Below are 15170 nucleotides of genomic sequence, written 5' to 3'. Positions count from 1 at the left end.
TACTCCCTTCCACCAGGACATGGGGCATTTCTAACGAGTGCAGCAGAGAGACCACAAGCCCGGCCCTCTGGTTTGCATCCAGAACGGTGATGCCCTTGGAATTTCACCTGCCATGTCCAGAAGGGCTCCCAGTTATCCCAGAGGCGAGACGGGGGTGGGAAAGGGGAGGCCAAGGGAAAATCAATCAAGGTCCAATAAAAGAGGTACATACCATAAAACAGACACATGGCGTCTGCCCTGCCCCCAGGAGGTAAAAAAGCCTTCGGCCAGTCAGCAGGAGATTTCAAACCATTTCTCAGACACAAAGGCCACAGGAATAAGATGCCGGTCAGAAGAAGAGGGTCTGCAGCAAGCAGAAAAAACGGGCTCACGAGGGCTGGTACATAACACCCGACAGGCAGGCCGGCTCAGACCTGTGGCAGAAGACTGGCTTCTCGAGTCGAAAAGAACCCCAGGAAGGTGATGCTCGGCCTGGACCCACTGGCATCCCCTCCCTATGCTGCCCAGGGCTCCCTTCCATCCTGGAAGGCCTTGGAGGACATGCAGCCTGAGGGATCCACACATGGGAGGAATCTGGTGCTGAGACCCACAGTGGTACCATCTCCAGATTTCAGTTTTTGATTTTCAGGACAATGCAAAGCTCAGGGTCTCTGCCTCTGAGGGCAGAGATTCTACCCACTTTACTGCACATTCTAGAGAGGGCAGGGCCTGATGCCTAAAATGCGCACCGCCCCCCCCCCCCCCGCCCCCGCCACCAGGTGTTTCATCCCCTTTGAGACCGAGCTACCATTTCCCAAGGCCAGTGGGAACCAACAGAGCATCACCTTCAGCCCCAGGGCAAGAACCTGTCCCATCCAGTTCTTCCACACCAGCCAGCTATGCCCCCCCCTGCACGTGTACAGGGCTCTCCTAGGACACAGGGGCAGAGAGAGAGACACAGCGAAACACCAAGACCCATCCACTCCCTTCCCCTCCTTCCCCCAAAGCCTGAAGCACTGGCTGGCCAGGATTTACATCCAGACAGGCACACACGCATTCAATGAAATGGTTTGAAAATCCTTCTGCCAATTCTTTGTGAACTCGTCCTTCTGGACGGCTGGAGTGCAACCCACGAGCTCCCCAAATGCTGTCGAGTGAAAGCAAAGTCGTTTAGAAGGATGGTCTGAGGTTTCTGCTCTCGACAATACGGCAGAGTCTGGTGTGGAGACACAAAGAGAGGAGAAGCAGAAGGTGTTTAAGGAACACCCACTCGCTCTCCAGGACGGGACAAAGTGACATCAACTACGGGCACAACAGCTGAAGGTCCCCCCGAGTCTCCTCGACCTGGGTTCTGGGAGAAGCCCCGTAGGGCACCTTGGGCAGTGTCTCCAGCCGCCACTCCTGCCACTGACTGTGGGCCCCTCAGGTCAGCCTGGTGTCCTGCTCACTTCTTCCTAAGATCTTTAAGTTATTGAAGAATTCTTTTTCTTTTAATTTACAAAATGATGCATGAGTGTGTGCTCACTTTTAAAAAAATAGCTATTGATGTTTTAATCTAATTCCGGATAAACTTTCAGAAGCTGACTCAAGGGTTTCTTAAATATTCCCAGGGATGGTTTTAGAGGCGTGTCTTCTTTGAGGGATTACATATGATTCATAAAAAAGAGTGTTTAATAACCAGGAGTCTGGTTGGTATTTGATATTTTTGCTGCTGACATTTTAGTGATGGGGGTTCAGAGATATTGACCAGGGAGGGACCGATCATGATTTGTTGACATTTGGGAGGCTTGAGACTATGAGGCTGGCTTTGGATTCTGCACCCCATAATGCCCGCTCAGCCTCCACCATGCGGGATCCAGGGCCGGGCAAGACAAGTCCATCCACTAAGCGCAGGGGTCTGGAAGTGAACCCTGGCTGCTGGATGTCTTAGCACCATTTTATGTCTACTGTGCCCCTCTTGTCTCACCTCAGCAAACTTAGCTGCCTGTGTTTGCTTGGACCATCACAAAGAGATGGGAAGGCCGCCTGACACAGATAAACAGCCCCTGCATCCCCAGGAGGGGACAAGGCCGCCTGACAGAGATAAACAGCCCCTGCGTCCCCAGGAGGGGACAACGGCCGGGTCTGGCCCAAGCCTGTGCTTACCGGTTCCCGTTAAACGTGGATTTGTACTCCCCGGCCGGGTGCAGCGTCTCGTCAGTGTACACGGGCACAGACGCCCGGACACACTCGTGCGAACACTGGAGGGTCTCGTTATAGGCCGTGAAGATGTCCAGGCTGCTGGGCACCCGGCCGGGCGTGAAGTCCGTCAGGTTCTGGCAGCTCTCCTCCTGATGGTTTGTCTTCCGCTGGTGGCTGTTCCTACGAGGGTTCCCGCTCTGGGCGCAGCTGGAGGAGAGAGCAGTCAGGGTGGGGGTGGGGGGATGGGCAGACGCCAAGACCCACAAACATCTCCAGCGCTTACACTGTGGAACCTTTATCTCCAGGCATTAATTATACATCATTTAATATTAAATGGTAATTCCCAGCCTCTTCAGAAAGATCAACCACAATCAAGCAATCAGCTCTTTTTTCAAAAAAAAAAATAAAATAAAATTTGAATTTTAAAGGCGGCCATTATTGCAGGGAGGATTAGAAGGTAAGGGGTTGACCTGTGTTATCGGAGAGCGGAGGCCTGGTTTGGCCAAAGAATGTCAGCTGGGCAGAGGCGCTGACTCAGTTTCCCCAGGAACACCTGGATGGGATGGAAACTGTGATGGGTGCCCACGGGGAAAGCCACGTGCACAGGTCGGGGTGGCCATCGTTCATTTGGAATGGACCATGCAATTATCTTTGGGGGGAGTGAAAACTGGGGAACCCTTATCCTCAGCCCCTCCTCTGCCCAGGCTCACAAGTTGGAGATGAAACTGGATCATCGGGATCTATGGAGAGAACTGTGCCTTGTGCCCCGTGGGTACCCACCTTAATTCCCTGTTCTTCTGGACCACAGAGGCTTCCAGACGCTGTGTAGACCAGACACGGGGGTCCCACCTTTGTTGGCCAAGGAATTTGATGGAGAAGGTACGTAGGGACCCCTCCCAACCCCCAGAGGGGCAAGTTCACAAGGATGGAAGGAAGCGCTATCCCCACAGAGGAGGGAAGAGAGGAGGAGATGGGGGGCGCCTCCTCAGGACACCAGTTCTCCTCCTTTCCCCCCTTCACGCTCACAGCCTTTGCAAAGCGAGGGGGCTCTGCGAGGGGTGGGAGTGTGAGCCCGTCTCCCCATAAATTGTGTCAACTGCCTCCCTTGTCTTCCCAATGAGAGAAATTCTGATTGCTGCTGGGGAAGATCCACCCATAAATGAAAGTAAGAAGATGGATGTGAAAGCCAGGGGACACCCCCAAGGTCATGGAACCACTCATCCACCCCCCTGAGTTGTCCTTCCCAAAGGACTCTTTGAGGGTTTGCTGTAAACCCAAAAGTGTGGGAGAACCAAGAGGAAGCTTGCCTGCCTGTTACAAAGTCACAAAGTCCTAGGTCTCCTTCGGGGGAGGGGCTTTCCCTCACCAGGATGGCCAGTGGGACTGGACCCGCTCAACACCCGTGTGGTCCAGGGCTCCGGAGCCCCTTCTCTGGACAGCCAGCCTTGCCCAAGATGCCCTGTTGGGAGCTCACAGTGGTCCTTGTCACCTGCCCCAGAAAATGCCCCGGGTCCTGGGATTGCCGGCCATCAGGAGCGTCAAGGCCTTTCTGGTCTGTTCTGGGGTGATGCCACTCCCCTCCCCATCCTCTCTAATCCTGGAGACCGGCTTTCTCTTGCATTTCCACGCATTTCTGTTACTTGGAGGCTCCAGGGCAGCTCCCTCCCATCAGCCTGTCTGACTTCCTACCGCTGGTCAGCAGGGGGATGATTTGGGTGTATGATTCTACGAGGGCCGCTCAGCTTCGATGTTAACAGGAGCCTTGTTTGCTGGAGGAGTGACTGCAGGCAGACAGGGGCCTGGGAGGCGTGCGAGCAGCAGGGCTAGCCAGAAGCTCCCTGATTTTCCCAGGGGTGTAGCAGGTGTGTACACCCAGCCAAGGCCAACCTCAAAGTAGGCCAATTTCCAGGAGGAAATAGGCAAAGACAGGCCGCCTGGAGCAAAGCAGTAACCTAGTTCAGCAGACACAGAACGGCTGTGAGAAGAAGGCAGGAGAAAGAGACCAGGACAGCCCAGGACAGGGAGGGGCAGGCAGGGACCCCACCCAGGCTGCTGGTGGGAAATAAGGAGAAACGCGCTGGGAGGGGGACATTCAAAGGGGCACTGGGATCCAAGGGATGGGCTTTGGGAGCAGGACACCTGCTGCCTGAGGAACTAAGTCAAGGAGGCTGGGCTCGTGTCCTGCAGAGAAAGCCACCAGAAGGGCAGTGTCAGGGAGCGACACCCTCACCAGCCAGCCAAGCTGCCCGGGGCAAAGGTGAGCGGGTTTAGCAGATCAGGAGTTGCATGCTGCTCTCCATCCCAAACAGAGAAACAATTCCCTGGGCTGTGAGCCGAGATCGCGTGTGAAAAGTAAGGACTTTTCTGTGTGTGCTTCCCCGGGGACCCCTACTGATCCCCGTTTCCAGGCCAGAAGGGCCGAGGATCCTTACCAGTTTTTTAAGACAAGAGTTGTAATCAGAGCAGCTATGACCATGATGAGGGAGACGGTGATGGTGATGATCTGATGGACCGCCAAACCTGGAAACAGAGAAAGGGGGAGGGGGGCAATGAAACCAGGGGCATGAGATGAAGGGGCCCAGGAAGGGGGGGTGTGGCGACCTGTCCCATCAACCCGGCTCTGAATCCCATCATGTGCACACACCCTGGCAGGGGGCCCACGTTGACAGGGCCTGCCAGATGCTGTGGGTACCGGGGCTGCTCTCACCTGGAGCCCAGGAAGGGAGGCCCCAGCCTGGCCTCTCTCAGTCCCTGAGCTATGACCCGGCCCCTGGGCAGCTGTGTCCTTTCTTACACCTGCCGAGCCCTTCATCTGGCACAGGTAAGCACTGTCACCCCTCCTTTCTCTCCTCCCAGCCTGGGTAAGTTCTGCTCCTCAAGTCTGGGCACCAGGGCAGCTGGCCTGCAAGTGGGAGCAGGGTTTGGCCAGACCCAAGTGGAGCCAGGATGGCCCAGGATTTACTGGGAAGGTGGGTAAGAGGGACATGTATGTTATAGACTCAGGCACTTGGATCAAGGGGGAGCCTCTTCCCCTTTCCAGAATACTTTCCAAGAAGTTCACTCTCAGATAAGCTTCCAGGGAATAAAAGATCCAGGCCCAGCGGTTGATGCTTCCCGAAGTCCCAGAAGAGGATCTGCAGTCTGGCCTTGCGACTCCGTCTCCACTTGTGTGTGTATACGTGGTGGGGGGAGGGGGCAGGGGAAATGGCAGGACAGGGACAGCAGGACTGGCCACTCCAGAAGCAGCCAGAGCCCTGACCGAGAGCTGTCTGCAAACCCCACACGAGGACCAGGATGGCAGAGGACAGGAATTCTCTCCTCTGCCCCCCTCCTCCTGCATCATCTTTCATCAACCACAGATGCAGAGGGAGAGAGAAAAGACAGGCCGGTAACACCTCTGGTCCCCTCCCTGGCTAGCTTCCTGACAATTCATCTCTTACATCCTTTCTGGGACGTGGACACTAGGGCTGAATCTGCTGGTCAGTGAGGGACACTTGAAAGGTCCAGGGCTCTGGCCCCACCCTCCTCCCGTCAGCAAGAACCACACCTGAGGAGCTGGGGGCTAAAGGCTGTGAGGGGCTCTGCAGAGACCCCTGCAAGTGGCAGCACCCTGCTCCCTGGGAGTGCTGACTCCCCACGTTGTTTCACCTCCGCCATTTGAGCGTCTGTCTCTCTCCACTCCTGACATCCATGTGCAGAGGCCTACCCATCACACTTGAGAACCCGGCGTGTCCTGGGGTGAGAACACCGCGTGTGCATGGTCCAGTGTGGAGGGTTTCAGAGTGTAAGATTTTTCTGGCAGCCTCTCAAGGACACAGTCTCACAAACAGGTGTTACCTCTCTATCGAATATGATCCACATGGGGGGAGTTGTTAATAAATGATTCAAAATTGGCATGACCAGAAAACAAGCTTTCTCTTCCTGGCGGCCTCTCTTCCAGGCTATTTCTGTTTGTCCCAAGGAATTCCCTTCCTGAGTCCACAGGATAGGCACCACTCGGAAAACTGGAGAAAATCCGTGAATGCCATGGGCCTCCCTTCATTCATTCTTTTATCCATTGATTCAAGAATAATTTATTGAGCACCTATTGCATGCCAGTCAGTGACAGTTTTGACTAACTCAGCCATGGTGTCTGCCCTCAGGAATAGATTCTCTGGTGCCCGTTTTTTAAAGTGGCAATGTTCACTGTTGGTTCTGGCCAATGGCTTCCCATGCACCTGTGCCCAATATGTGGCATGTACTATAAACCTCTGAGCCAGCTTGCCTTCCCTCTAGGACTGCCAAATCAGCTTGCCAGTGGGGCTGAAAACTAGTTATGCCAATAGGGACCACCCTCAATCTCACCATGAAGTGCTCACCTGCCTCAGTAATCTCTATGTATTTACCAGCTTCCCTGAGACCCAACTCAGACTTTGTTGGCAGAGGGAGGTTGAAATGGATGTCCAGTATAATGGACAACCAGGAAAGATGGCTGCTCAGTCTTCCCTCACCCTCCATCTACACAATCCTTCTGGTCCAGTCAAGAGATGGCCATGCTGTCATGAAGAGTACGTGCTCATCCTGTGTTTGTGCTTCCTGTGATGAGAAGGAGGCTGATGATGGTGATGGTGATTATGATGGTAGTGATGTTGATGATGGTGGTGATGACGGTGGTGATGATTATTATGATGATAATGAAAGTGGTGATGATGGTGATGATGATAATGTTGATGGTGCTGTTGCTGATGGTGATATTGATGATGGAGGTGGTGATAGTGGTGATGTTGAGAAAGTGGTGACGATGGTGATGGTGATGATGATGAGGAAGATAAGGAGGAGGATGATGACGTGGTGATGATGATGATGATGGTGATGATGGTTGATGGTGGTGATGGTGATGATGATGGCAATGACGATACTGATAGTGATTATAATGATGAAAGTGGGAATGATATTGCTGCTGCTGATGGTGATGGTGATAATGGTGATGGTGGTGTTGCTGGTGGTGATAGTGATGATGGGAATGGTGATGGTGGTGATGATGATGGTGATAGGATGCTGGTGATGGTGATGGTGATGATGGTGGTGATACTGATGGTGATGATGAAGGTGATGGTGATCATAATGATGTTGGTAGTGAGGATGGTGATCATAAGTACGCTCAACAAGTATTAGCAATTGTCAGGTGTGTTATTATCCCATTTATTCCTGGCAACAACCCTCAGAGGCAAATACAATCATCATAAACCATGGAAGTGAAAATCATCTGGGCAAGTTTGTGTAAATTCCTTGGGTCATATAGAATGTGCTGGTTCCAAAGCCCATACTAAGAGCAGTAGTATTGTATGATTTTGAGCTCAGACTTTGTTCATCTCAGTTTTGGGTTTGATCTGGGGTCCTTGCATCTTCCAAGACAGAGGCTGGCACCTCTCCCCTTCTATATTCTTGAGGAGAATAATCTTCTAAATTATGGAGACTGGTGCTTGAGCCTAACCACCCCTTCCATGGATAGATCTCTTAAGGAGTGCTCCAGGCTCATGCCAAAAGCCTCTCAGCCATCTTGGCAGGTCACACCCCCAAACTCCATGGCAAGAACTAAACCATTGTTTCTTGGGCTAAACATGCCATCTTCTGGGTCAGGACAATTCAACATCTATGGAGTGTAAACGAGCACACTGAATGGGAATGAGCCAATAGGAGTAGGGATTTGTCCAACTTCAGGCCAAGCCCAGCTAGAGGCACTGAGAGTTCCCTTGGAAGAGCAGGGCACTCTGTGGTCCATGCCTTAATGTCTGCAGGGCCAGAGAAGGCCCAGGCCACCACCGGATTTCTGACCTCACATCTTGTTACCCGGGGAAATCTTCTGTTGAGTTGAGTGTTTGCAGTGACCAAAGTCCTTGGAAGGGAAGTGTTCCATGAGCAGCTGTATCTTAGATGTTTAATTCTCCCCCACTCCCTCTGTGGGTGAGGATGGGAAAGCATTGATTCTCTCCTTCTGGTGGATGAAAGAAACTGAGGCCCAGAGGGGAAGACAGTTGGCTCAAGGGACCCCCCTCACTGACGACTGCAAGAATAGAAGACCAGCCCTTTGCCTGAGGTTCTCATGAATCTTTGAGGCCCTTAAGAAAGAGCCAAATCTTCATCATCTTTATATCCACACCTACACCCCTCACCCACACACACACATAATGCCTGACACAGTACCTTACAACAGTAGCTGTGTGGCATATTATTAAATTGATACCTGAAAAGTAGAGAATAAAAAACTAGGGGAGCGGGGAGAAAGGTAATGACATAATTCCAATATCTGCCTTGTTCTGGAAGTCCTTCTCCTGCCTTCTGTGTGAAATTTCTCCATAGGACTTGCCAAGTTAAAATTTGGAAAAAAATGATATGTAGCTTAATAACCAGCTAGGATCATCTGGGCAGAAATACAACAATAATATAACAGCTATGCTCTCTGGAAAGACTTCTCTATGCCTGTCTTCACACCCGTGATCAATTTAATCCACTGCCCATCCTGCAGAGCCAGGACGCAAGGCAATTCTCTACACTGGAGTTCCAGGGAAAAATCAAACATCGAACTCCAGATGAACAAATCTGTAACCACATTCTTGGTAATAAAACTGGTTAGAGGCAAACTCCTTACTGCTCCTCACGTACTTTTCTTGCAAAGCAAACAAACAGCCTTGTGCTTCCACGCCTGGCCCATGCGTTTTGATGGGTCACTGGGAGCCAGGCATAAGGAATCGATGGCTACAAGAAGACCCCACAGACCCCACAGTCATGATGGTTGAACAAGGACCGGGTCTTCATGTGGTAAGAATGATATTTGTAGGAAGCAGATTGGAAGATGGAAACCCTGTAAGGATGCCTCATCTTTTCCTCTCTTTGGGAGGTCGCTCCTAAGAAGATAATAGAACCACTCGTGAGAAGTTGGGTAGTGTTTCAAGCATCTGTCCTATCCTTCAGGCCTCCCCAGATGCCAGGAGTTGTTTCCCCATCTTTGTAAGTCCCTTAAGTTTGTGTGGATCCTGGGTAGGCAAACCTTGACATGAAGAGCCAGATAGTAAATATTTTAGGCTTTGTGGGTAGTATGGTTTCTGTTGCAACTTCTCAACCCTGAATAAGAGAAGCCGTGGGTCATAGGCACACCAATAGGCATAGCTCTGTGTCAATAACACTTTATTTACAAAAACTAACAATGGCCAGATTTGGCTCATGGGCTATAGTTTGCAGACCCTGATTTAGGTGAATAGCTGAAGGTGGTGTGGCTGATCAATTAAATAGAAGTATAGAATCTATTTTGAATGGTTGGTTAAAGCCGGGACTCAAACTCCCAACTTTTGGTTCTGTAGAACCTTCCTGCTCTACAATCAAAGGTCTACAGTCTTCTGAGACCTTCACTGGCCACTGTCAAGGTAATTTCAAAGACAGCCAAGCCTCCGTTTATCAAGTGGGTCCATAACAACCAGCAGTGGGCAGTTTCGCTCTACTGGGTATGTCCATGTGAAGCCAGTTTGAGAATAGATCACTCTGTGTGATACTCAATAACAGGATTCTTGATTTTTTGGAGAGTGAAGATCAGGGAGAATCTTACCCATTGAGCCCCTCCAATGGCCCTCAGAAATAATTCAGCTACGTGTCTATCTCAATTTTTCCATTAGGGTTGAAAAGAAACCTCATTGTGTAAAAGACAGTAAGGACCTACTGTATAGCACAGGGAACACTACTCTGTACTCTGTAATGACCTATATAGGAAAATAATCTAAAAAAGAGTGGATATATGTATATGTATAACTGATTCACTTTGCTGTGCAGCAGAAACTAACACAACATTGTAAATTAACTATGCTCCATAAAAATTAATTTAAAAAAATGTTCAGATCATAGACTCCTTGCGTTGAGAGAGACCTTACCCCACTGGTCTGCAGACAGGGCTTTCCCTGCCACAAATGGGACTGTTCTTAAGAGGGCATCCTCCAAACTTCTCTTCTTCTTGAAAAATTTTTCTCAACACTCACACCTTCAACACTCACACCAGTTGTTCCCTCTGGTCAGGTCTTTGGTGCTCATTAAATAACGCAGACAGGAACATCTGTGCCATAAACTTTACTGATCCTGGGCAAGGCCATCCTTGAACAGCCTCTGTGCCAGCTGTTGGGTGGGCTGTGATTGGGTTGACAAGGTGGTTACCTTAAGGGGACGTGCACCCTAGACCCCTAAGAAAGGGGAAAAAACAACCCACTTTCTCCTCTCCACCTTCCAAGGTCAATATTGAATTAATCTTCAAACTCTTTGCCATTCAGACATGGTTCCAGAGCACAGAGCAAGCTGTGTGGGGAGTCTTGCTTCCCTTTCCTGACAGGTGTGATTGTTCCTGCTAATTTAGGGGTTCTTTCTGCTCCTGGTAATTGCCACTGTATACCAATGTGCTAGGAATCAGCTGCCATGCAGATAATGAAAAATTATACCCGGAATAATGGATGACGACAGATGGATTACCAAGCGCTGCATCAATCAATAGGGCTTTTATGGTTATATTTGTGGTGGTTTGTAATAAGATCAGGCCCCGAAGATTGATGGGGAAATTGGTAATCCATCTCTGGGTCTGGATGAGTTTCTTATTAAATGGAGCCAAATTAACCGTCTATGTCAGGAACCAACCCCTGCAGGACCTCCCCTCCAGTCCTGGAGGGATGGCGTGGGCTCATCTGGTGGTAGGTACCCTCGGATGGAGGGAGGAACAAGGGCCTGGAATTGAGGCAAAGAGATGGCATTTCTGGGTTTATAGTGGCTCATTTACAAAGCAGGGCTCTCGTGCGCCTGCATTATGGAAAGAAAGACCCATTGACAAATGCATCCAAGAATGTCTGTCTCCAGGGGTTGGACAGGTGACAGTGAGTGCCCGCAATGCCAATTCCACCGCAAAGAGACCATTCCTTTCCCACAAACACTGCAAAATGTTGACTGCACAGGACGTCTTTGACAAATGGTCTCTGGGAACATGGTGAAGCTCTCAACGTCCATGGCTCGACAGGCGAGAGGCCGGCCCCATTTTCTTGAGGAATAGGTACCCCAAGGATGAGGGGCTCTTTCTGAGGCAGTTGGCCACCTGGGGGGTGGGGGGTAGGCTGTTGAGGGAAAATGCACCTTCTCAAACCGGGGCATTCACAGAAAAACAAGGCCACCTGCTTGGTGGTGGGGTCACAAAGACACCATTTTCTGAGTGACCCTGAAGAGCCTTCCACGGGGTGAGTGATGGACATGCTTGAAGCCAAGACTCTGCTGAGATGATGTGTCCACCCATTGGAAGTCCCTCCAGCCTAGGGCAGGACGTCAGTGGAGAGAACACAGGCTCACCCAGGAAACAGCTGTGCTGACACCTCAAGGAATCACCCCATAAGGACCTCAGGCCCAGGCTGACGCCTTGGTCCTCGGCCAGAGATGTCTGAACATGTCAGAAGGCACAGGGGATGGGGGTGGTCTCACTGGCATCTAGTGGGTAGAGATCAAAGATGCCGGCAGACATCCTACAACGCACAGGATGGCCCCATGAGAGAGAAAGATCTGGACCCAAACATCAAAGGTGCTGAGGCTGTCTGCTAACAGGAGAAATGCGTGAACAACAAGAAACGGGCACCCACTTCTCAAACCCACGTCGCACTATCTGAACTGACTTCCCCGGACACCATCATTGAGGTAGCATGAGGTTGGTGGGTCAGAAACATCCTGAGATGACACCCTCTGTGGCTGCAACGTGAGAAATATGGTCCTTTCCCTGTTATGCCCCCTCTTCTCCCTCCAGCCCCATCCTCACTAATAACAGAGATGGGGCTGGGGGCAGGGGTGCAGGACTGACTCAGGGGCCGCAGAGCCAATCCATGCAGTGAAGTGACTCTTGTTGGCAGTCATGTCACCCGTGGTTCTCAGTGAATTAGTTCACATGCAGCTCAGCACCACCCCATGAAGTGGGCACAAAGATGCTCCCCATTTCCACAGGGAAGTTGCACAGTGCAGCCTGGGAGGTCCCCAAGGCCACTCTCAGGTTCAATAATTCCCTAGAAGGACCCACAGCATTGAACAAAGCTGTTAGACTCCAGGTACGGTTTATTACAGGTAAAGGCTACAGATGAAAGTCAGCAACGGGAAGAGTCCAGGAGAGACCAGGAGCTTCCCATCATCCTGCCAGTGGAGGCGTGGACAGCACTGATTCCTCCCAGTGACCATGGTGACCACATGCAGGGGATATGGCTGGCCGGTGAAGCTCCCCTGAGCCTGGCTGTCCAGATTCTTGGTTGGTGCTTGGTCACGTCCACATGGCTGACTTCCCACGTGGCTGGCCTTGGTTTCCAGCCCGTCCAGAGGTCGAGCTGACACAGTAGCCCAAGGCCCCCACTGTAAATCCCCTTATTAGCATAGACTGTGTGCCCAGTCCAAGGTCCCAGGTAAACAAAGCCCCTCTTTTCAGGCAGGACATTCCAAGGGCTGAGAGGTGACCTCCCAGGAGGTGGGGTCAGGAAATTTCCTTTGAGCAAGCTTAACCCTTTATGCACACATAGCCGAGACCCAGCAAACACAGGACTCGAACCCAAGCAGGCTTTCTTCGGGCCTGTGCTTTTAGCTGCTCCCCTGCATAGCCCACTGGAGAACTGCTGTCTTTTCTCTGCATGCATTGGCCAGTGGCCATGGAACCATGGTCCTGGGATAATGACATGCACTCTGCTGTCTACAGCCTCCAAAAGGGACTTGAAGTTAGATAACGTCCCCTGACATTAGGCTCAACTAACGCTGTCCCATCCCTGGGTTGGCCACATCTGGGGGCAAGTTCCTCAGTTGAGAACTTCCTTCGCTTTTGGAGACTTGAACTTGAGAACCCAGTGCTGCAGATGAGGAGACGGAGGGAGATCGGGGCCTAACACGGTCACACGGCAGCCAGATCCAGACCCCAGCTGATGCATTCAGCTACCTTCACTCTTCTCAGCACCGTCTTCTCAGCCAAATCTCAGCTCTGTCCCTTCTCAGCCCGAAGGGCAAGCTCTGCCCATTCAGACCTGGGATCTTAGGGAGGGTGGGGTGCGGGGCACAGAGAGCTTGGGAGAGCCCACTCACAGGCAGCAGGGTTTGCTCCACGTTATGGGGCTGAATTGTGTCCCCCCACTCAAAATGCAGATGTTGAAGCCCTGATCCCCACTGCCCTAGAACATGACCTTCCTTGTTTGGAAGTAGGGTCGTTGCAGCTGTAATTCGTTAAGATGAGGTCATGCTGGAGGAGGGTGGCCCCTAATCCAATATGACTGGCGTCCTTGTCAACAGGGGAAATTTGGACACAGACACACACAGGGAGAAGACCAGAGTGATGCTGCCACAAGCCAAGGATCTACTGGAAGCCAGGAGACAGCCCAGGATGGATGCTTCCCCAGCGCCTTCCGAGGGAGCACGGCCCTGCCGACACTGGCCTCGACTTCTGGGCTCCAGAACAGTGAGAGGATAAACTCTGTTGTTTAAACACACCCAGTCTGTGAGACAGTATCATGGGGGCCCTAGGAAGCTACTACACCTTCTGAACTTTGTGACACTCAAGGCACGCCAGGGGGTCAGTTAGGGTCGGGAGGCCCAGAGCCTCCCCGCTACATTTGTAAAATCACGATCCACCTCACAGCTGACTTCAGACCCACAGCCTCTTTTACTTTTTTTTGCCTCCCTCACCCTACACCCTCCAGCCAGTCCCCCGACTGGGCCGTCACACGGGGAGGTGGTCGTGCACTCGAGGCACGGTCTTAACCGCACACTTCACCAGCCCCAAGACAGCCGACACCGGGACACGTGACTCGGTCTCTCTGTAGTGGATGGGACAGTGTCCCCCCAGAATCCACGTCTGCCCAGAACCTCAGAATATGACCTTATTTAGAAATCAGGTCTTTACAGATTTAACGAATTACTTAAGGATCTGGAGATGATGTTATCCTAGATCCGGGGCAGGCCCTCAAAGCAATGCCTGGTTATCCCTTATAAGGCACACAGGAGAAGAGGACACAGAGAGAACAGGGAAGAAATCCACGTGAAGATGGAAGCAGAGGTCAGAGGGATGAGGCCATAAGCCGAGGAACTGCAGGCACCAGGAGCTGGAGCAGACAAGGAGGTCTCCTCCCTGGATCCTCTGGAGAGAGCGCGGCCCTGAAGACACCTTGACACGGCTCCTGGTCCCCAGACCTTTGAGAACACATTTGTGTAACTTTACACCCCCAGCCTGTGCCCCAGGACACAGACACACTCGCTTTGCCTCAGTTTCCTCATTTGCAAAAAGATCCCGGGGAAGGTTTATTCGGGGGATACAGGCAGTCATTAGCTGCTCTCTCCTTAAGGGCAGGCATCTTCCTTGTGCAACTGTGAGGCTGGTCCTGGACAGCCCTGCTTCTTCTCTCCCCCATGGAAACGAATTCCCTCTGGAGATGGTGTTAAATGCAGATCCTGACTCAGCTGGCCTCCCACCCAAGGGGCTGAGATCCTGCGTCTCACCTGCTCCTGGGGCCGCTGATGCCACACTCAGAGTAGCAAGGCCTTGGAGCAGAGGTCAGAAAACTGGGCCACGTCCCGCCCACTGCCTGACATTGTAAATAAAGTTTTATTGGCACAAGGCCACGTCCATTCATTTAAATGTTGTCTGAAGCTGCCTTTGTGCTACAAAGGCAGAGTTGAGTGGTGTGGCCCAAAAGCCTAAACTACTTTCTGTGTAGCCCTTTATGGGAAAGTTTGGGACCCCTGCCCTAGGGGACAGCACCAGAGTGCATGTGGCATGACTGCAGGGGTGGGTGGGCAGCTAGGGAGAGTGAGGGGTGACCTCTGTGACCCTGCCCACCCTTTTCTCTGTGCCTCTCCTACTGCACGACCCCATGGGTCAGAGGGTAGAGCCATAGGGTCGCACCTTTCAGAAAGTGGCAAAGGCTCGGGAGGGTTTCTGAACTGGATTTAATGGCCATGCACGTGGGTCACCCATGGAAGCCAGGCCCCATCCATCTGGCTGCTCACTC

At 51.9% G+C, this 15170-nt stretch overlaps 1 protein-coding gene across 1 annotated transcript in view; it reads right to left on the bottom strand.

Moving 5' to 3' along the window:
- Positions 1 to 270: 270 nt before the first annotated feature.
- AJAP1 (adherens junctions associated protein 1) overlaps positions 271 to 15170 on the bottom strand; it is a 56643-nt gene continuing 41743 nt past the window's right edge. Inside the window, exons 4-6 of the mRNA XM_068537483.1 lie at positions 4593 to 4680; positions 2125 to 2367; positions 271 to 343 (exon numbers count right to left, since the gene is read on the bottom strand). Coding sequence (XP_068393584.1) covers positions 271 to 343; positions 2125 to 2367; positions 4593 to 4680 — 404 coding nt within the window. The remainder of the gene's footprint in view (positions 344 to 2124; positions 2368 to 4592; positions 4681 to 15170) is intronic.

Source organism: Eschrichtius robustus, chromosome 3 (genome assembly GCF_028021215.1).
Source record: "Eschrichtius robustus isolate mEscRob2 chromosome 3, mEscRob2.pri, whole genome shotgun sequence".
Classification (NCBI taxonomy): domain Eukaryota; kingdom Metazoa; phylum Chordata; class Mammalia; order Artiodactyla; family Eschrichtiidae; genus Eschrichtius; species Eschrichtius robustus.
Note: the sequence above shows the minus strand (reverse complement) of the source record. Positions and strands in the feature narration are given on the sequence as shown.